We start from the raw sequence: 26,238 nt of genomic DNA on the forward strand, positions 1-26,238 counted from the left end.
TAAATGTATATAATTTTTCATTTTGTTATAATTACCTCATTTATATTTTTTTTTTTTTTTTTTTTTTTTTTTTAAATTTAAAAATTTTTAAATGTTTAAACGTTTTTTTTTTATATTGTTATTTATAAAATAATAATAAAATTGCTTCACGCAATTAAATATATGTAATGTTAATATATATTAAAAAAAAATAAAATAATAGTACGAAATATATATAGATTGTAAAAAGAATGATGTAAATTTTTAAGAGTAAAAATAAAAATTAAAAAAATAATAAAATGGTAAAAAATATATATATATATATATATATATATTAATATTTATCATAGAATAGATATGCTTTTTTTTTTATTTTTATCTTATATAAAACCGAATCCTTCTTTTCCTTCCATGATAGCCCTTATTAACTTACTTTTTAATAATTCCTTTGAAGAATATTCTGGTAAATCAAGTTGATTAAAACATGTATGTGCTGTTGGTAAACGGTCTTCTCCATATGCTTTATAAATAATCATTTTTTGTGCTCCTCTCATACCCATAAGATTTTTGAATCCTCCTAATGGTACTCTACTTGTACCCGTAACAAATTGTAAGAATGATGCTTTTTTATTTTCATCAAATTCTTGTAATACATCCCATAACCAAATAATTTGTATAGAATTAGGAGTATAATTATGATATTCTACATTTTTTTTTAAATCATTTAAATCAATTGTTGGTATACCACTAATAAGTAGTTCTAATTCTTTATCATCAAAAATAGATATTAGTTTTGGTTGGATTAATTCTTTAAATCCATCCATAAATGCTTCTAACTGTTCTTTTATACTATTAGTTACTTTTAATTCACATAAGAGTTCAATATATTTATGTTTATTTTCATCAGTTACTGGAATATTTCTTCCATTAGGTATTAAATCTATAACTTTTGTTTTTCCAAATTCATCAATTTCTGTACTAAAATTAATTTCTAAATTTAAATCTTCTAATTTATATTCTGATATTTGTATTAAACTATTATAAAATTCAGGATCTACTGATTCTGCATCTGCTGGTAAGATTTTTCTACCAAGCATATGTTTATAAAATGATCTACAAAAATATGCATCAATAACTTGACCATCATATATAGCTTTAGCTATAAACTTTCCAACAAATTTAAAGAAATGTAAATGATCAGGATTTATATATGATAATGGATTAGGATGATTAAATTCACTTTTCTTTCCTTCTCTACAAAACAAAGCATAATTAGGATTAAATATTTCTTTTGCTAAAATAGAATACCATTCTCTTGTTAATCCACCTGCATCTACTCCTTCTTCATTTTTAAAGGTTACTACAAGTTTTCCTTTTAAATCATTACCAGATTTATTTCTTAATTGATAATATGAATCTGTAAATACTTTTTCTCTTCTTATACTTAAACGTATTGGATCACTTCTTATTCCTGATTTTAAATATTTTAATTTTTTTCTTAAATAATGTCTTTTATTTTCAAAATTAATACATGAAGAGGTCAACTTAATTAATGATTTGAAGTTATGATGTAATAAAATAGGTGTTTGTTTTATTAAGCTATTAATAACTCTCCTATTGATATAAACAAATTTTATTAATTTTTTATGTCGACTGCTTATTGTTCCTTCATTATCTTCTAATTTGATTTGTATATATTCATCGTTATCACTTTCTTCTTCATCATCTTTGTCATCGGTTCCGTCATTATGATAACTACTATATTGATCAACACCTGCATCATTATCATCATCATATGTATCACTATCTTGATATTCTTGTACTTCTTTATGGTTTGATATTTTGTTATTGAAACTATTAGAATTATTTTCATCCACATTGTCATGATTGATATTGGAATAAAATTGTTCGTTATTTCTATCATTTTTATTATTATTATTATTATTATTATTATTTTTGTTTTTATTTTTATTTTTATTTTTATTTTCTTTATTGTTTTGTTTTTCCTGTCCATCATGATTACCACATGCCATTTCTTCTCTTTTGTTTAACTGTTGTATATTATTTTTACTACCACTTGTTTGGTCCTCATTTAATTTTGTCTTTTTCAATTTATTTTTTACCAATTTGTCTTGTCCTTCAACACTATCTTTTTCATTTACATTTTCATTTTCAACTTCGTTATTATTCATTGAATCATCTTCAGTATAATCATTTTGGTTTTTTTGTGTTTGGTCATATTTGCTATGTTTTATTTGATCACCTTCTTCTTCCTCTTCTTTTTCAACTAAATTATTTGTAGACATTTTTCTTTTAATTTTATTCAAATTAGTTGAATTACTATTGATTTGAGAATCCTCAAATATTTCAGCCAATAAATCTTTGGTACTTTTATATTTTTTATTCTTTTTCTTGATCATTTTCTTCTTATTATATATGTTTATATAAAATGGGCTATCATCATATGCCAACTTTTCATTAATTTTGATGCTTTCTACATTTAAATTGGCTACTTTTTTTTCTAAATCTTTAAATTTTCTTAATTTATATTGTGATACTAATATAACTTCTTCAATAAATAAATAAGCTTCCATTAATGGTAAGAGATAATTTAAAATGGTTGGAGGTGGTTCATCATCATTTTCTTTTTTCTTTTCATCGTTATTTTCATTTTCTATATTTGTTAATATTTCTTCGCTTTGTATATTACTTGATAATCTATCATTTGAATATATATCACCATGCTCTGAAGATTCGTTAGATGAAGTATCTGTATTAAATAAGGTAACTCTGTTTTTGTCTTGTGTATCAACTAAATTGTTATTACTACTATTATCTTCTTTTTCATTCGTTTTATGTACATAACTCGTTTGTAATTTATCATTACTATTTTGTTTCTTATATTCATCTTTAGTTGTGGTTAAATCTTTATAATAATAGCTATCTTTAAATTTATAATTTTTATCAATCAATGAATTATTAATAACTTGCATGGTTTTATTAAATTCTTCCCATAATAAATCAATATTAATTGAGAGAAAAAAATCTGCGCATATATCAAATTTGGTTTCTCCATCGATTGTTGTTTTATTAATATGTTTCTCATTATCATTTTTAATTGTTTCATTGTTGATATCATTATTTTTTACAAGGTTCATCTTATTATTTGTTTCGTTTTCATTTATATCACATGATATATTATGTTCAATATTATTCGTTACATTGTTCATTATAGTAGTATTACATTCATTTGTATTGGATATATTACTATTTATATTTAGCTCATTATTATTAATATGATCATTTTGTTGAACAGGTATATTTACACTTTCGACGTTTGATGTATTATTATTCGTATTATTTAAATTAATCGTATCACTTTTATTTGTTAGACCATCTAATATTGTGGGTGCATTAAATAGTATAGTAATAACTCTATAGAAGGCAATTAATTTTTGTTCTAAACTATCAGAATGATCAACAGAATATATATTGAATGTTTTATTGTGAATTGAACGAACAATTTTTTTTAAATCATAAATAATTCTTTTTATTAATACATGAGCATGACGTTTAAAAGATCTCATAATTATATCTTTTAATTTATAATGAGAAAAAAACATAACCATAATTTGTATTAGTGATGATATATCTTGTTTATGTACTTGTTCTAAATTATTACTTACATTATTATTATTATTTGATGTATTATTCATATTATTAATCCATAAAAAGTTCGTTTTGTAATTACATATTAATTTACATAAATTACGTAATGAATCTTTTGATATAACTTCTAATAAATAATATGGTTTAGAAATTAAATCCTTTTTATCTATATCTTCATCTATTGGTTTTAAACGTTTTATATTTAATAATAATTCTTTATCAATTTTAGTTGAAGAAAGGAAATTTTCTTTTTCTTTATTTTGTTTTTGTTTTGTATCTTTATTTTTATTTGTATTTTCTTTATTTGTAGAGCCAACATTTTTTTCAACAATTGTACTATTCTTATCATTTGATATTTTATTATTATTATTATTATTATCATCATCATTTGTTAACTCGTCTTCATTATTTTTATTTTCCATACTTATTATTTCTTCTAAATTTTCTGCATATACCCATCTTGTAAAATTTGCATAATTATGATTTTCTTTGGCGCAATTAATTAATAAATTATAAATAACAGATAATAAATGACTCATTAATTTTTTAGAGGTTAAATATAATGATGAATTTAATAGTTTGAATAAGATATTTATAGGATATTCATATTTAGATATATCTACTTGTGGGCTCATATTATCATTAATGTTAGTATTATTTTTATATATATCTGATATTTCATTTTTGTTCTTTTTTTTTTCATCCATCTTTGGTCTTTTTCTTTTTAATTCATATTCTAAAATGACAGCTTCATCATCATATTCTTTTTCTTCTTCTACAACTCCTTTATTTTGATAATTTCTTATTTCATTATTTTTCTTCTCTCCATTAGTCCTTTCATTCTTTATCATTTTATCCTCATAATATGGAACATCCATTAAATTATTATGATCCTTATTAATATTAAGTTCGCCTCCATCATCTTTTTTAGTTACCATGTTTTCATCTAAACAGTTCGGCATAAAATAAGATGGGTGTATTAAAAATGTGCAAAAGAATGAAGAAATATGAGGTACGGTAATGAGTAATGACTGTACTTGTTCTAGAACCCTTTCTGCTGATATAGATGCAGTAATAAAATAATTATCTGAAAATAAACCATAATTTTTCTTATTCATATTATAATATAACATTTTTGGAGGGAAATTTATAGAATTTAAATATACCACTGATGGATTATTTTTTTTTGCGTGTAAATCAGCTGATGCACACCATAAAATGTTCATAAATAATTGTAGTGTATATATCTTTGTTTTTTGATATGAACAAGTTAAATTACAAAATAATGTAAACATTATTTTTTTATTAATTTCTTTCTTTAAAAATAATAATCTACATATATCAATTAAAGCTTGAAACGAAACTGGTTCTTCTACACATACATATAATGATGAAGTTTTTGAATTATCAGCATTAAATCTATTCAAAGAGGGAAATAAATTTTTTAAATATTTACTCAATAACATATCATCTTCTTTTTCTAAATATTTGTCATCATTCATAACATGATAATTATGATCCACATTATTATTATGATGTGCATTTCTATTTTGGTTACTAATTAATAATCTCGATTGTTCACTATTATTATTATTATTGTTACTATTATTATTATTATTGTTACTATTACTATTATTATTGTTATTATTATTATTATTATTGTTATTATTATTATTATTGTTGTTGTTACTATTATAATTACTACTATTATTACTATCTCCTAAAGGCAAACCAGATGCCAGTGAATCATTTGTTCTAATACCCATAATATTATCAATAAAACGAGTAACTGTTAAACTGTCATAATTTTCATGACCTGTGTTTATCATAATAACTGGAGCATTATTTTCATTATATGTAATTCTAATAAAATTATTTCTCTGCATATTTGAAAGAGAATTTCTTAGAGGTAAATTCAAACGACGTCTATTATTAAGACTGTTTCGATTACCTCCAGTAAAAACCAGTCTATTACTATTTCTATTACTTCTATTAAAATTGTTCACAATCATATTATTATTGTTAATAATATTCATATTATTAATACTATTAATATTGTTTATATTACTTATAATATTAATATTATTATGGTTAAGATTATTATTATTTAAATTATTTGATACACTTCTCAAAGCACGATTACTAATTCTAACTTGAATATTATTTCTTATATTGTTAATTAAATTTGCTACATTGGAACCGTTTATATTGCTGCTGCTACTACTGCTGTTATTATTACTACTACTAGTACTACCACTATTATTATTATTATTATTATTGTTTATGTTATTTGTATTACTTACATTGTCTGTATTGCTTACATTATTTGTATTGCTCATATTATTTGTACTACTTACATTATTTATATTGCTATTATTATTCACATTGTTAGTATTATTTGTGCTGTTCGCATTATTTATATTATTTGTATTATTTACACTGCTTGTATTATTTATATTATTCGTATTACTTACACTGCTTGTATTATTTGTATTGTTTGTATTATTCACATTTTGTGTATTTCTATCACTTACACTTCTGTTATTTGTACTTGTAGTATTTGCTCCATCATTATTTGAAATATTTTGTCTATTTCTATTATTTGCATTTAGAGTATTATTACGATTATTTAATATAACTAATCTTAGGTTTCTAGCTTCTTCTATCATGTCTTCAGTTAATGTTCTTATAAATCTTATACTAGCTGTCGATAACACATCTCTTCTTAATTCAGGTGTTAAGGAATCTATAAAAGAAATATTAGTTTCATCTTGTACATCAGTTCTTTCAGTTCTATTTCCTATAATTCTTTTTTTAATTTCGGATCTAATACTTGATGGTAAAGCTTCTAAATAGCTTTTTTTTATACTATTATATATATGAATATTTTGTCCCTTTTCATCATTCGTATTATTTTGAATATTTGTACTATTATCAAGATTTTCTATTGCACTTGCATTTTCATTAGTACGTCGTTCATTATTTTCTGTAATAGAATTATTCGTCGTAGTATTAGCACTTGTCAAATTATTATTATTATTATTATTATTATTACTATTATTATTATTGTTATCATTTGTTATATTATTACCTGTTGTGTTATTTGATAGGTCATTTGTATTGTTTTCATTCGATGCATTATTTTCTTGGGCTTTTTTATATTCTTGATATTTCAGATAATTCTTATACATTTTAATTGATATTATTTTCTTGTTTTTTATATTATCCTGTGCCTTTTCATTAATAGCTGTTAAGGTAATATTTTTTAAATTTTGAATTATAAGTTCATCAATTAAATTTGATGGTAATTCTAAAAGAAATGATCTATCAACATTTAAGAGTTCCAAAAATTGGGATTCACTTATTCCTAAGGAACAGCAAATTATAAGAAGTGATTCAATATTTAAAATATTATCAAATAATTCGTCATAATTAATATTTTTATAATCTTCTTCATTTTCTTCATCAATATTATTATTATTATTATTATCATTATTATTATCATTATTATTATCATTATTATTATCATTATTATTATCATTATTATCACTATTATCATTATTATCATTATTATCACTATTATCATTATTATCATTATTATCACTGTTATCATTATAATCATCACTATCACTATCATTATCACCTTCGTTAGGGTTAAATCCATTATTTGTATTATTATTATTATTATTCAATTGAGTATTTTCTAGTTCATTATTGGAATTTATTTGTACATTTGTTATATTATCATTTTCATTGGACTCAATTATGTCATTTTCTTCATTGATGTTTTGTTGTTTATCATTTGTAGTAGCAGTACAACGAGATAATTTTTTGTCCTTGTTTTCCTTTTTATCTTTTTTATATTGATCATCTTTGTTTTTGTTTACATCCTCTGAGTCATTTTGATCTTCATTATTGGACTTTTTATTATCGTTTTCTTTTATATTTTCTTGTAGTTGTTCTTGTTCCTTTTGTTTTTTCAAGGTTTGAATAATTCTTTTTTTCTCTTCAATTAAATTTTCTAAAGGTAATTTAATATGAACCTTAGGTATAGTTTTGCATAATCTATTATACATCATATTACAAATAGCACTCTTTAATACTTTGTCATTATCAATAATAGCATCAACCATATTAAATTGCGCTTGATTTTTGTTATATTTTTTAGTTAACATATCTGTTTTCTCAATTTTAGTACCTTTATCGTTTATTTGATTTTTATCTTTATTTGATTCTGCAACTTGTCTTTGCTCATTGTTCGTAACTTCACTTTGTGATATATTATTATTATTATTAATATGATTATTTTCGTTTGTTCTTTCGTTTGTATTATTTGTAACTTGGTTGGTGGGTAAATTATTACTATTATTATTATTTGAATCATTGTTATTTTGTTGCATTGCTGATAAATTTTGAACTATACCATTTCTTATAATAGATGGAACAATATTAATAGCTCTATGTGTATTTAAAACATTTTCATTATTATTATTTCTTATATTGCTAAATATGTTTCTCAAATTATTATTTCTAATACTACTTGTTATATTGTTCAGGGTATTATTTGTTATGCTATTAGGACGATTTATATTTCTATTGTTCCAACTTGCTCTAATGTTTGTATTATTGCTTGATGTTGGTAATGGAGGGAAATTATTTAATCTTTCTACATTTCTATGAATATATGGAACACTATTATTTCTATTAAAACGATTATCATATAAATTACGGTTTTCTGTTATATTATCACCTATAATATTATAACTGTTCTCTTCTATAATATTATTAAAATTATTATTTCTTCGTACACGATTAGCTCTATTTTCCAATGATATAATTTCATTGTTTAAAAGATCATTTGCTCTTATATCTGTACTTAATAAAGTTGAATATAGTTGATCCATTAAATTTTCTATATTAAGATTGGTTATATTATTAAATTCTTCTACACTTTCAGTGTTGTTATTATTTGATACTACTGGTACTTCTTCAGCATTATTTGCATTATTTGATATATCTGTTTTTTTAGAATCTTTATTATCAGCATTTGTATTATTACTATTACTATTATTACTATTACTATTATTATTAATTTTATTGTTGCTTTCTTTTATTTGTGTCGAGTTTATTTGTCCCGTTTCATTCAAATATAAGATACTATTATTTTCATTTAATAATGTATTTATATCCCTATTATTAGAACCATAAAAATGATAATATAAATCAATAATGCTTATATTATTTTCATCTACATTTCTAACATTTGTTGTACTTTCTGATGATTCTAACATGGTTTTATCTTTGACATGATATGAATCATTATTTTTAATATTGTTTTTATCAACTTTTATATTATCATTAATATCATTTTCAATATTATTCATATTATTAACATTAGTATTATTAATTTGTTCATTCTTTATTTTATTATTTTTATTAATATTTTCATTCTTATTTTCTTCGTTATTCTCTAAATTGATGTTATTTTTAATTGTACCTTTTTTCTCACTTTTGGTTTGAGTATTCTCATATATATTATTAGAACAATTATTTGCATTTACATTATTACATAAATTATTTTGTATATCTACATTATTCTGAATGTTACTTGCTAAAGTGTTAGGAAGAATATTATTTTTCGTTTCTATTGTATTATTATGTATCAAACTGATATTGTTTGAAATATTTTTATTTTTATTATTATCTAATAATGAGGAATTTATAGGATGATCATGTGCACTATTTTCAGTATGAACAAGGTCACTATTATTTACATTATTTTCTAAAGCATCTCTTTCGTTTGAAGAATATTTATGATCTGTACATGTATTATTAGATATATTTGAAATATTACCATTAATATTATATTGAGAAACTGAATTCATATTATTTGTATTGATATTTTCTTGTAAATTATTAATATGTTCTATATCATTTGTTGCATTCATTCTATTTCTCATTTGATTATTGTTTACAATTTGGGTCTGTACATTAACAATATTACTAAAACGGTTATTATTACTTGCATTATTATTATTGTTATTATTATTATTGATATTATTATTGTTATTATTATTATTGATATTATTATTATTATCCACTTCGTCTACATAATCATCATTATATTCATCTATATCATCATTAATATTATATGCTCCGTCTTCTTCTAATAAGATATCTAATATTTCATGCTGATTTTCATTACAATTTAATAAAGAATTATTTACATTTAGTTCGTTATCTATTAAATCTGTATTATTATTATTAGATCTAATATTATCTACATTTTGATTAACATTATATGTACTATTATTTATATGAAGTTCTTCTTCATCTGCATCTTCTTCTTCTACATCTTCATATTCTTCTTCTCCTTCATCTTCTTCATCATCTTCTTCATCATCTTCTTCATCATCATCTTCTTCATCATCCTCTCCATCATCTTCGTCATCATCATCATCTTCGTCATCATCATCATCTTCATCTTCGTCATCATCATCTTCATCGTCATCTTCATCGTCATCTTCTCCATCATCATCTTCTTCATCGTCTTCTGTTTCATCTATTTCTCTAATTCGATGAACATTTTGTTCATCCATATCATTACTACTATCCGAAACCAAATCCAATCTTGATACAATGTTATTATTATTATCATCCATGTTCGATAAAATTTCCTCATTTTCATCTATTTCATGAGGAAGTAATAAATCGTTCGAATTATCATATATCTGGTCTTCATCAATTTCATTTCTATCTTGAACCAAATAAGCATGTACATGTACATTTCTATTATTATTATTTTCTTCATTACTATTTCTTTCGGCAGCATCCTCATCTTCAATATCAATTTCATCATATTCATCATCTAAAACTTCTTCATCATCTACTTCATCGTCTACTTCATCTTCATCGTCATCATCTATATCATCTTCATCATCTTCTTCTATATCATCTTCATTTTCCATATCATCATCCATTTCTTCTCCTTCTTCTTCATCTTCATCTACTTCAACTTCTTCGTCATCATCTACTTCAACATCTTCGTCATCATCTACTTCAACATCTTCGTCATCCCTTTCTACATCATTTTCCTCATCATCATTAGACATATAGTCATTTGCCTCATCATTTAATAAATTATTATTACTATTATTAATGTTATCATTATCATTATCTGTTTGATTATAATACTCATCATTAAATAAGGTCTCGTTTTCATTATTTCCTTCCTCATCGTCATTTTCTTCATCTTGTGCTTCTTCGTCGTCTTCTCCGTCCACTACTTCGTCATCTTCTTCCTCTTCGTCATCTTCTTCTTCTTCTTCTTCCTCACCGTCTTCCTGATTTACTATTTCTTCCTCTTCCATATAATCATCATCCATTTCTTCTTCGTATTCATAACGAATATCATCATCCTCTTCATCACTTTCACCATTATCAAAAATAAAGTGTTCTTCATATGAGATATCCGAATCATCTGAATATGGAATATCTGAGCATTCAGAATCATTATTACTTGAATCCGATCTAAATCGGACATATGATGGGTTTAAAAAGGTAACATAAGAAACATTTTTTCTTCTTTTGTTCCTTTTTATTTTTTTTATTTTTGTATTTTTCTTTTCATTAAGTTTATTTAGTTTTATCATAAATAATTTATTATTCTTCGTTTTTATAGGATATCCCATGACAGGTGCAGATGTTAAAACGGATAGACATCTAATTATGGAAGTGGCTACATTTGCAAAATCTTCTTTAGAATAATCTAATTTATTTAATAAATTACATAAAGAGTTTCGAAACATTATAAGTTGTTCTCTGTTATAATAAAATGTTTTGTTGTTATCATTTTTTTTATCTTCATTATCTCCGTCCCCATCTTCATTATTATTGTTGTTGTGGTTATTATTATTATTGTTGTGGTTATTATTATTGTTGTTGTGGTTATTATTATTGTTGTTGTGGTTATTATTATTGTTGTGGTTATTATTATTATTATTGTGGTGATTATTATTATTATTATTGTTGTGGTTATTATTATTATTATTATTGTGGTGATTATTATTATTATTATTGTTGTTATTATTATTGTTGTTGTGATTATTATTATTATTGTGGTTATTATTATTGTTGTGATTATTATTATTATTATTGTTGTGATTATTATTATTATTATTGTTGTGATTATTATTATTATTGTTGTGATTATTATTATTATTATTATTGTGGTGATTATTATTATTGTTGTTATTATTATGATCATTATTATTATTATTATTATTATTATCGTTATCACGATTGTTACACATAAACTTGTCTTCGTCACTATTATCACTATCGTCATTTTTTTTATTTTTTTTACTCTTCTCTTTTTGATGTAGTTGATATTGTTCGGATATATTTTTCTTCTTATTTATAGATTGATCATCTTCTACAATAGAAGGCTTTTCAACTTTAATATTCTGTTCTTCATTCACGAGTTTATATAATAGGGAACTTACTGCATATGTGAAAATATCCATAACATTAGAAAATACATGATCATTGTCTTTAATATTTTTGTTTACATTATCTTTTTTCTTTTGAAAGTTGGAATAAATTTTAAGCAAGTGCATTATTTCTAATACAACCTTTTTATGTACATCATAATTCGCATTATGTATATCAAAAATTAATTGAATAAAATTAAGTATATGTCTTAGATATGTCAAATTTTTATTTTCATTATTTCTTAAGGCATAATATTTTTCCATATTAGGATAGTGTTTTTTAAATGTATTTAAAGAGTATGGGCTACGTAAGGAAGGATAATTGAGACAAATAAATTGTGGTAATATTCTCTTGAATAAGAATATTAGAAATGGCGTAAACACAATATTATTTGAATTATTAATATTAGAAACATAATCTATCAAATCCATATTATGAATATCAGTTATATATTTCTTTTCATATATAAATGGGAATAAACAACTTCTAAAAGTGAAATTTGATAAATCAAATAGAGAATAATATTGCATATAATTTTGTAAATAATATTCTGATATTTGTTTATATGTATGTGTATTAATAGAATCACAACGAATTAATTTATATAAAACATTAGATAAATCCATAATTGGATATTGATTTTTATTATTTTCATTATTATTTTTTGTTAATAAATAAATTGCTGAATCATCATTTGTATTATTATGTACATTTATATCTGTATTATTTTTATTCTTACTAGTTATACTATAATTTGAAATCGATGAGATATTACTTAATCTACTTTCTTTACTAATTGTTATATCATTATATGGAAAAGATGAATTATCTACATATAACATACTTCCTCTGAATTGATATATATCATATTCTTTTTGGAAGAATGATTTGATAATTTTCTGATTAAAAGAAGCAGGTATTTTAATTAGATATACTATTAAATGTTTATAAGTTTTTAAAAGTAAGTTTATTATAAATAACATATTATCAGCTGTTAAAGCAAAAGGATACATAACTTTATATTCTAATTCATTATCAAAATCTGCATCAGTACCATATATTTCCATTAATGTTTTATTAAATTTCTGTTTTTCTTCTTTTCCATTTAATTTAGCTAGTCGAGTTTTACTCTGTATAATAGTAAACAAATTCAGAAAATCTAATAATGTTGCTAGAATATAAAAATTATAAAAATTATTTTTGACATGATATTTTCTTAAACATCTTGGACTAAAAGCTACTTCAGATAACATATAAATTGATTTTATATGTTCTGGTATTGGTAAAGTATTTAAGTAATAATTATTATTTGATATATTATTATTATTATTATATATTCCATTCATATTTTCATGATTTTTATTTGTTTCTTTTATTTTTTCTGTTTCATTGTTTAATAAATCTATTTTAGTAAAATCTTCCAAATTCATATTATTACTAAAATTGTTTATATTATTATATTCTATATTCATATCAAAATTCATATTACCATTTGTGTTCAATTTAAAATTTGAACCTTTCTTTTTATCTGTATTTACTTGGATCATAGGATCAACTTTTTTTTTTTTTTCTTCTAAAAATTTGTATGTATCATCGACATTCGTATTAATACCAAATTTCTCTAAATCGTTTGTTTCACTTTTCTTAACATATTTTAAATTAGGGAAAAAACATAAACAACTTAATATGTCCTCATAAATTTGTGGGTTTTTAAATATGAATGGATATAATGCTTGATTTAATTCACTTAATGATACACCTAAAGCATTGGAGAATTTAGCGTTTTCAATTACTTGTAAATCATCCTTTTTCATAAAACACTTAACAGGTATACCATGAGATGCAAAATAGGATTTTAAATTAGATTCCATTCTATTAGCTATAACATAATTATCTGTAAAGCACTGAAGTAATATACTTATTAATATTATTAGCATATCTTTAAACTTAACTTGTTTTGACATGGTTAATAATATACCTAAACTATTTCTACTCATATTATTTAATATTAAATCATTTAAATCAAAATAAGATAATTTTTGTTCATAAAAAATGGAATTTTCTCCCTTGAAACCATCAAGTGAATAAAATGCAGGATCATTAAAATTGTTATTATTATGATTGTCATTATTATTATTTTTATGAATTTCTTTCTTGACATTTATGTTGTTATTATTTATTAGTTCTTCCTTGGACATATTTTTTGATGCATTCATTATTACATTATTATTTGGATAAGACTTTTCTAAACTGTTTTTATTATCATCATATTTATTTAGATTCTTTGTTTTATTCATTTGTCGCATTTGTTCTTCTATTTGAAAAACTTTCTTAAAATTTTTATAAATATTTGGAGGAGAATAGGTTATAAAAAAAACCACATTATTATATGTAGTAGTCAAATATTCAATAATTCTTAATATACTTAAACATAAATGTGAATTATATCCTTTGAAAAAATATAATGTATCAATACATATTTTTATAATATTATGCTGCTTTTCTGTTGATACATATCTTACATTTTCCATATGTGTTTGAGGTAATTTAATATTATTAGGTAAATTATAATTACTTGTACCCAGAGTTACACTAGTTCGTCTTTCATTTGTATTAAATACTACCTTTTCTGATTTATTCATGTGACTATTATTTTTATTTAACATACTATAATGTTCCATTTTCAAATTATTTAAAAACATATTTTTATCTTCATTGTACTTTTCTTCTTTAGTCTTTTTAATTGTTTTCTTATTCTTATCATTAAAATTGTATAAGGAATAATTAATAATAATTTTATATAAGCACATAAACAAAGGTGCATAAAAACATGGAGGTTTTGAGTATAAGGAAATATATTTATTTTCTTCATTCTCTACCATTAAATTATTATTTGTTTGAGTTTTTGTCATAGATACTGAACTATCTACATCTGCTAAATTCCAATATGGAATAAGCATATTATGAGTTTCTAAATTTTTATTTATAACTAAACCTTTGTTATACATTATATTTATTTTTTCCTTTTTCATTTCATTATCAGATATTACATTGCTGGTACTTGTTATTATGTGATTATCATAATTTGTGTTATTTAAATTTTTATTAATATTATTATTCATATGAATTTTATATATATTATTTGCATCATTATTAAGATTAAAAGAGGCTTCATTCATATAATTATTACAACAACCAATATAATTGTGCTCATTATTATTATTGTGCACCATTTTGTTAGTATTAATATTACCATCTATTTCCAGAGATGATGATACCATAATTTTATCAGCACTCTCTAAACTAGAAACAGATGGATCCATATAATTTGTATTTCCTTTACTTTGAGATAATAATTTATTATATTTTCTTTTTCTTTTATTTTTTTCTTGATTTTTCTTTGATAATAGTTCTTGTTCATTTAAACTCATATCCACATTTTCAGCATTACTCACATTACATGATGACACATCATTTAAAAATACAGATCGACGTTGCTCTACATCATGTTGTTCCTTCATTTTTTGGTTATTATGTTCTTCATCATTATCTATTTTTCTTACATTTTTATCAAGTGCTAAAAAATAGTTAACATTATTTTCTATACATTTTATATATGAAATATTAAATTTTTGTATAAAGAAAATACAATAATCGAGTATATTTCTATCCATATTTAAAATTAAATTCTTTGCTATATTATATTTATGAAGTACATTATATAATGTAAAAAATAACATATATAAACAAAAATGGTATGAATAAATTTCCATATCTTTTTGTGATTCATAAATAACATCAATATCTCCTTTTGCATATTTTGTTCCATATATACAATTGTTTTCATCATTTAAATCATTATTTATGGCATCAGGAGAATTAGTTAATATCTTTTTATCTTGATAATCTTTATTATTTTTATTTTCATTTTTCTCATCCAATAGGTTTGTATTATTACCTTGATAATAGTTCAATGGATTATCATCACTATGATAACTATTATCCAAATTATTTAATGGGTAATTTAATAAAATATTATTTCCTATAGCATTACTTGCTCTATTTCGATTATTATTTAGATGATTTATATTACGCATATTATTATTTGTATCGACAATACTTAAATTATTTATATTATTATTATTATTATTATTTACATGTATATTTGTGGAAGGATTTATTTCATTAACAGATATAATATTATTATTATTATTAAATATATTAACATTAGTATCATTTGGTCTTGTATTAATATTGAGTGTAATACTTGGGGATGTTGCAGTAATTATATTATTACCTATATTATTATTTGATGATGTATTGGGGTGATTAGAATTATATATATTTTGTATATTTCCTGCATCTGGTAATTTATTTCGTATAATATTTTTATTATCTTTTTTTTTATCCTGTTTTATATTCGAATCTGAATTTTTAAGTCCCTTATTTTTTTTTTTATGTAAATTCATAAACATATGATGACAATGATAGAAAGGTTCATAAGGTATACCTTCATCATTTTTCAATGTTTTAATTTTTTTAGAAATATTTTCTATAAAATAATATAATATAATTATTTTTACATCTTGATGATTAAATATTCTACTTTTATTACTATTTTTATCATGTATAGTTTTTTTATATTGATCTAAAAACAATTTAACTGTTTTTTTATCAATATCTATAACTAGAAAACTAAGATATAAGTTCATAAATGATAATTCATTATATGGAATAGTAAGCATAATATTTATAAGCATATTAAAAATATATTTATATATATATTGTTTTAATAAAAGATATTTTTCTTCATTCCAAAAAGTTTTTATATAATTCTTTTTTTCATAAGAATTAAATATATTTTTTCTTAATGATTTCAAATAATATTGTATATAAAATATCATATCTCTTTTATTATTAGGATTCATAATATTATCATAATAATAAACACGTGCATGTATTGAATTATCCTGTGCTTCTTTGAGTAAATCAAACATGAATGGAAATTTTTCTAAAATGTATTTTTCATCTTTATAAAATATATCTTCATCTTTTTCTTCATCCACTTTGTTATTACAATGATAGATATTATTATTACACAAATTATCAAATGTATTACTATTACTATTACTATTATTAATATTATTATTATTACTATTATTATTAATAATATTAGGTGCTACACCATTCGTATTTAATGTTTCGTGGGAAGTCATATCATTCAAGTTACTATTATAACCACGACATTGCATGATGTTACGCCTAATTACTATATCATCATTTTTTTTATTACTAGAATTAGAAAAAGTATCACTACTATTTCCATCAAACTCTGAATAGGATGATTTCATATTATCCTTAATTTTTTTTTTTTCTGACATAGTTTTATCTATACTCATATTTGAGAAATATTCTTTTTCTTTAGCCTTATCTAAATAATTCAATGTGCAATCTAAATCAGTTGTACCTGAATAGTTCAGGCAATCATAAATAGTTTTTTCATCAAATCCCATTAATCCCCATTCTTCTAATATATTAACATTTGGATAATTAAAAGCATCTTTTTCTTTATCTTTATTAGCTATATTTTTTTTTTCCTTATTTTTTTCCTTCATCCATAATTCGTTGAGTTTTGGTTCTATTTCAGTTGAATGATGAATAAATTTCAAAATGATTTTTAAAAAGTTATAAATAATATTATTACTAAAATTTATGTATATATTATTTCTTCCTAAATTACCAATTTTTACACTTGTACTATTAATATATGTTAACCACATAAATATATTATTTGATATATCACATTTTACTGATCTTATAGTATTAAGTATATCAAAATAATCTAAAGAAAATAAAAAGTTATTATTATAAGAAAAAGTACTACTTTCTGTGTTACAATCTTTTACTTCATTTATATTATTGATATTATCCTTTTCAAATGTACAATAATTATTTTGATCAACATTTATTTTATTATCAAAGTTTAATGATTCATTGGTATTATTCAAGTTTTGTGTATTTAAAATATTTGAAAATCCAGAATTCATATTAATTTTTTCACAATTTGGATTAGTATTGTTTTGTATGGATATACACCCATTAGATATATCATTATTATTATTATTATTATTATTATTTTCTTTTACTTTAATTGCCGAATTTGTTTGTTTACTACATGAATCTGTATTCATATTTTTATCTCCATCATTTTCTTTTTTATTTACATTTGGATCAACACGTTGTCCCTCAAAATGTTCATGTATTTTTGTTAAGGGATGTAACATTTTCGAACAGAATAGAATCATATTAAATTTCCCTATATTTATTAAACTTATAAAAAAATCTAAAAATGTATTTATTGATTTAACTGTTATTTGTAAATAAGTTTTTATTGTATTAACATCAGTATCTGCATAATATAACATAAGTCTAATTATATATCTTACAAAATATGTATTAGTACATGTATAATTTCTACTAATATGTATTGGTATATAACTAGTAAATTTGGAACTACAATTTTGTTTATTTTCCTTTTTTTTCTTATAATATAATGATAATAATGAAATATATACACTCATAACATAATTAAACATATTAAATATAAAATCAAATGTTCCTACTTTGTATAGTAAATCTAGAAAATAAAAATAACTCACAAATTCTAACTTATTATCAGATAATAATTTATGTAATATATTAATTATTTCTGAAATATATTTTATAGTTTTTATTGGTGTATAATCTTGTATATGAATAGAAACTTGTTCCATTTTTTTCTCATTTAATTTGTTCTTTTTTAATCCGTTCTTTTCTTTATCTTCATAATTTTTATTATTACAATTATTTTCATTTAATGTTTTGTTTTTATTATTTAAAATATTTATTAAATTGTTAAGATTTATGTTTTCTAATCCATTAATATTTCCTGTATTACTACACAGATATGTTTTATTATATTTACTAAAATTATTTATGTGATTAAATTCTCCACTTAAACTATCAACACATTTGTCAATATTATTATTATTATTATTATTATTGTTGTTATTGTCAACGTTTACGTTGTTGTTGAAATTATTTATAGAATCCATTAAAGATACTTCGTATGCTTCTTCTTCAACATGACTCATACTCTTATTAGCACAATATTCTTTATTAGAATATTTATTATGATATATTTGCTTATTTGTTATTACACTTATATTTGAAAAATTGAAATTATATCTTTTAAATAATATATCTTCCATATAAAATGTCTCCGGATATCCACTTTCTATATTTTCTACATTATAATTCATATAGGGCGTATATGAATAATCGTATAAATTAAAATACTTGTCTCCTTTCTTACATTCTGTTTGATATATATAATTATTAACATTAATATTATTACTCATATGATCAATGGAACTATTTTTATTTTGATCCATCATGTTATAATGACTCATATCACAGGAAACATTATTTGTTGAGACATTATTGACACTTTCATTTTTTATTAAATTGTTATCTTGCATATCTCGTGACATTCTTCTTATATAATTTTTACATACATTTTTTGAAGTGTGCATATTACTTTTATATTTTTTATCATTTAATTTATTTAAATAATTAATTTTGTCTTGTGTTATATGATCTGATAAAATATGATAAATATTATTTCCTTCTAAGTAAGTATTTTCTTGTATAGGTTTACTAACAACAGGTACATTCATCATACATTTTGTTATACACCTAATTATACATAAAATATGTTTCTGTTGCATAACGTTATAAAATATGTAATTAGGGCTTGTCTTCATTTTTAGCTGCCTAGTATGACAAGCTAAATTAATCATAATAAAAAATTTTTTAATAACAACTAGCAAAGATTTTAAACTTTCACACATAACATACTTGGATTCATATGGATAACTTGTGTGCATATGAATATTTTTATCATCTATATAATAATCATTGTAATCGCATCTATCTGCTTTGTTATATTTGTTATCTGTATAATTTAATTTATTTTTATATTCTCTGGATTTGTCCTTGTATATATTGTATAATTTAGAAAAATCTACAACATTATGTGAATCATGTGTGTTACATAAAATATTGCGTTGTATATTATAATAAAGATTATTATTATTATTATTATTGCTGACATTATTTGTAATGGTGTCCACATGTTTACTTGAATGTTTGATATTGCTACGAACAATCGGCTTTGTTGAATTGCTCTTCCTTAGTGATCGTTTTATAGATTCCTCTGAATTCGAAAAATATCTCTTAAATTTAGATTTCTCCGTTTTTCTATAATTTGCTATATCAGATGGTGTTTTAAAATTTTTATTTTGATATTTAGTAAATTCTGATATAACATGAGAAAAGGTATATTTATATATGGCTTTATATACCTTATCATCATTGTCAATTTTTTTTAAATTATCAATAAATTTATAATCGTTTGCATCATTATCTTCATCACATAAAAAATGTATTTTTTTATGTTCATTAGTGATATCATATAAATGATTATTAACAGAATAACAATATAATGAACGACTACAACCAAATAAATTATATAAGAGATAATCTGATTTATTTTGATTATTTCTAATTGTTCTTTTTACATGTTCATGTATACATATTTTATCTTTTAATGGTAGAACAATAGTATTATTTAAATCACTTGTTTGATAAAAATAAAGTGTAAAGAAAAAATCAAAAACACTTTCTATAGAAATTAAAACGTCTGAAAAAATTTCTAAAATTTTTCTATTGGATATTTCAGGAGAATCATATAACTTTTCTTCATTTCCATATAATCCTTTAGCATCTGTATATGCTGATATTAAAAAATATAAAATATTAAATAAATGAGTAATATTAGTTAATAGCAATTTATTACGATCTATATATGGTCCACAAGAATTACCTTTCTTAAAATATTTATTATTATCCACATTGTATTTGTAACTACTTTTATAATTATATAGATCTTTATATATATATTCTGATTCATTATTATTATGAATACTATTACAAGACTTACTCTTATATTTATTATTATTTGTATTTGTTTCCATTTTTAATATATTTCTAAGTTCAGCTTTTTTTATTATTATTATATTTGTACCTAAATCGAATATAAGTTTATGTTTTAATATAAAATTGAGATACTGAGTATACATAATAAAATTTGTAAAATTATATAAGGGATAAAGAAATTGGTTATATAAGTTTTTAAATGAAGCATATAAATAAATTTTCATAATAAGACTATATATTGGATGATACTCAAAAATGTGTATATAATTTGGTGGGAAACAAGGTAGATTTGTAAAGTTCATTAAAATTTTTAAACCATTCAATTGTATAAAATTTTTAATCCATGATGTTTTCATATATGATAAAATAAATCTACACAAAATGGATAATCTATCTAACAAGAATTTATCTTTTCTATATTTATATCTATTTAAATTTAAATCTTTTAATTGCATATCTTGTAATTGTTTTACTGAATTCTCTACATATTTTTCAATATAATTATAATCTATACATTTCCAATATCCTAATTTTAGACCTTTTAATAATACATTTTTTAATAATTTTATATGGAATATTAAAAAATCTTTCATAACAAAACCATAATTTTCTAATTCATTAATTATATTTCCAACAGATACTGCAATATCACCAAATCTATCAAAAAAAAAATAATCTCTTTGTATAACAAAATGAAAAAGGTTATATATTGGTGTATAATTAATTTTCTTCATAGTTGATTTTCCAATACTATGAATAAACATCAGTGATAGTAAAGATGGTACATATATTAAGACCGTTTCATCTTTTAGATTTTGTTCAACAATACCATTTAACATAATATGTAATATTCCTTCTTTTAATAATGTTGATAATATAGTTGGATCTTCATATATATGTTCATATATAAAACCTAATATATATCCATATAAACATAATCCAAATTTATGTGGAAATCTTAATATATATTTAATAATTTTTACTGATATATAATTATTTGTAAATATATCTAATAAAGTATCTGTTGGTGAATAACCTTTAAGAGCTAAATTTAATGCTTTAATAATCATTTTTATTATTTTCATTCTTTCTTGATATATATATAATTTCATCCAGAAATTAAATCTATTTAATAACAGTTCATCCGTTACTTCTATATTTACATTGTATGTTTCAAAAAGTTTTTTTAGTGATTTATCTTTTATAGAAAACATGCTCTTATCATCATAACATTCAACATTCCAAATATTATCATCGACTGTACTTTTATCAATATTATTATTATTATTATTGTTATTATTATTATTATTATTATTATTATTATTGTTATTATTATTATTATTGTTTTTGTTGTTATTATTATATATAACATTTTTTACACTAGCATCTGCTGAATTATTTATCTGATTATTTTTATTAGGGACTATACTACCAGACATATTAACAGAAACATTCATAACATTATCACTATTATTGATATTTTTAACATTACCAACATTTTGCATATGATTTAAAATATTAAAATATTCTTCACGCTTCCTTTTTATATATATTTCTTTCTGCTCATTACTTTCTATAAATTCTTTATCATAACGTTCATAATTAATTGGTTCAAAATAATATCTTAAATAATCTTTTCTGTTCAAATGATAAAAACTATCAGACATCATAAAAAATTCATATTGAAAACGTGATAATAATATTTTATATAACTCTTCTTCATCTTTAACTGTGAAATAAAAATTTGGAGTGAAGTCTAATAACGTTTCCATTATTCTTAATAACAAATGTACAATTGGCAAATTATGTGTAGAACTATCTAATAAAAATAATGGGAAAAATTTTAAAGTGTTTTGTTGAGCTATTGTTAATATAGGACATGGTTCCATAATACATGTATGATATAAAGTTAATAATTGTAACATCATGGAAATTTGTTTTTTCTTTTTACGGAATTGTTTAAAATATGATTTAGTAACTTTAAGAAATTCATTTTCACCACTCTTCTTACAATTCTTTATATTATTAATAATTGTTTCTTCACTGATATAATTCTCATATTTTATTTCATCTTTTTCGATATTACTTTCACTTTGCTGATTATTATTATTATTATTATTGTTGTTGTTGTTATTATTATTATTTGATTGACTATGACGTATATAATCCAAAATATTCAAATGATTGTCATTAATCATGTTGGGAGTATTATTTATATAATCAAATATGTTCATATTATCAATCGCGCTCACACTTTCCCCTTGATTATTAACACTTCCAAAAGTAAAAATAGAACTGTTATTACTATTATTATTATTGTTACTATTAATATTACTATTACTGTTGTTGATGTTGTTGAGGGATGAACCATCACTTGATCGTACGTTCATATTTAAAGTATTAATATCAATAGATGTTCCATTAGAATTTAACATATTTGAAGAAACTAAATTCTGCATTTGATTCGATTCAACAGTTCCTAATGTCTCCAATGGAACTGACGAGAAGACATTTTGTTCATTCATTATGTTAGATTGATTCATTACATTGCTACCATTATAATTAAAATTTAAATTATTATGATTTTCTTCCTGAGCATAAGCTCGTGGTGTAAAATATTGTTCTTGTGATGGACTAACAGATCTATTTACTGGATAAAAATAATTGATATTATTATTTATATGTTGAGATGCTTGAACTAAAGAATTGATTTCCGTATTATTCGTATTCAACATATGTGGTGGAATAGAATCTCTAAAAATGCTCATTAAAATGTCATTATCTGATAATGTATAATAATTTAAATTATTATTACTATTTATAATATTGTTATTATTTAAGTTATTATGAGTATTGTTATTTGAATTGTCGTTGTTCATAAATGCATGACCAGTAGTTTCCTTAGGATATAATGAAGTTTTAATATTAGTATTACTTTTTCTTATATAATATTCATTTATATCATTTATACTATAGACTTCTCTTTCACTTTCATTCATAACATATAGTGGACATATATCCTTTTGTAAGGTAAATGGAGATAAGAAATAATTTAAATAATATTTAAATATACTAATGAATAAACCACTATGTAATCGTAAACCTAATACATCCGAAACGACCTTATAATATAAATGTGATTCAATAGATGTAATTAATAAATCAAAAATAATACGTAATGTATTAAAATGTACAAATTTATGATATTTTAAAAAGTATAATAATTCTTCTAAAAATATACTGTTATTAGTTACAATTTGAGGTGACACTATAGAAGTAATAGATAAAGAACCTGATAAAATTAAATATCTTAAATTAAATAATTTCCTTCGATATTTAGGACATATTAAACCAATATATATTCTTAATTTATGCCTTAAATCATATATATACTGTTCAGGAATATTATAGTTTTTCATAATATAATCAAAAGCATTATTTAATATATTTTGTGTTTCATTATATTTTATATTTGTTGGAAATAAAGATGTAAATGATATATTTATATTATTAATATTAATTTTTTGTAGATCAATATTATTATCAATTAAATCTAAGAAATATTTATTTTCTACTTTGTTATATATATTCTTCATATACTGCTCATTTTTTTTGTCATGTAAATAATATAAAACTAAACCAGATATATAATTATTATCATTAATTCTACCTATATCATTATTTATATAGGGATGTAAATGATCTGGTATGGGAATATTAATAATAGATCCTACAAAATTCACGATTTCATTAATTTTATTTTCATTTTTTTTAGTTTTCTTTATAAATAAATAATATATATTTAATATTTCAGCACATAAAATAGATAATTTCGGATTAAAACTCCATAAAAGTAATATTAAATGTTCAATTGAATTATATTTTGTTTTATTTAAGCAATTGTCTAGTATATTATAAGTAAACCTTAATATTTCTTCGACTAATAAATCAGAAGGTATAAATGCTTCTTGTCCATTTTCACAAGGTGACTGACACGAAAGGTTAATATTATTATTATTATTATTATTATTATTATTATTATTGTTATTATTATTATTGTTATTATTATTATTATTATTATTATTATCATTATTATTATTATTATTATTATCATTATAATTGTTGTAATTATATTCCAAGGTATATCCCGTTATCCTCTGTATTCGATCACTCATTATTATATTATCACTGTTCTCATTATCACCATTATTGTTACTTTTTTTTTGCATTATTAATTTATTGTGTATTATATATTTCTTCAATAAGTCATCAAATCTATTCAATACTGGAGCCCATGCTAATAAATCTGATTTTAACCATACCCAATCAACGAATGAAAATAAATGACCTAACAAATGTTTATCTTCACATGTTGATAATATGTGAATAAAAAACTTCTCTTCCTGACTTAATTTATCTAACATTAATATGAAATTATCATCTTTGGGTATAGGTATTTTCATCTTGTACTCATAATATTGACGATTAAGAAGATAAACTAAAATATATTATATTAAAGGGAAAAATTAGGTACTATCAAAACAAAATGATAATTAATTATAAATATATAATAAAATTTTAATAATTACATATACATATATATATATATATATATATATAATTAACAATATATCTTCCTCTTATATAAAAAAATAAAAAACACAAATATCTATATTTCTTCTAATTATCAAAAATATTCATATATTTAATACGACACTTATATAAAAGTTCATGAATACATATCTATATATTTTCTTCTCATAATATGTAATTAACTCAATACTAAATAAAATATAAAATAAAATGAATTTCTAAGGTATAAAATTTTCTATCCTTACATATATATATATATATATATATAATTATATATTCTCCTAATTATAAATAATAAAAGAACATATATATGTTCTTAAAAATTTTATGGGCAAAAAATTAAAAAATAAAATAATAAATACTTATATAATCTTCAAGCATATATAGTTTCTCTTCAAATAACAAAAAGGTTATATAAATATATATATTATATATATATATATATAAATAACATAAATATATATA

General features: G+C 21.5%; 1 protein-coding gene across 1 annotated transcript; it reads right to left on the reverse strand.

The window, feature by feature from the left end:
- Nucleotides 1-359: 359 nt before the first annotated feature.
- PGSY75_0826100 (putative E3 ubiquitin-protein ligase) lies at nucleotides 360-25,643 on the reverse strand (the record flags this gene model as incomplete). Its single annotated transcript, XM_018785383.1, has 1 exon — nucleotides 360-25,643. The coding sequence occupies one exon, from the start codon at nucleotides 25,641-25,643 to the stop codon at nucleotides 360-362; it is 25,284 nt and encodes an 8,427-aa protein (XP_018642350.1).
- Nucleotides 25,644-26,238: the final 595 nt, after the last annotated feature.

Source organism: Plasmodium gaboni, chromosome 8 (assembly GCF_001602025.1).
Source record: "Plasmodium gaboni strain SY75 chromosome 8, whole genome shotgun sequence".
Lineage (NCBI taxonomy): Eukaryota > Apicomplexa > Aconoidasida > Haemosporida > Plasmodiidae > Plasmodium > Plasmodium gaboni.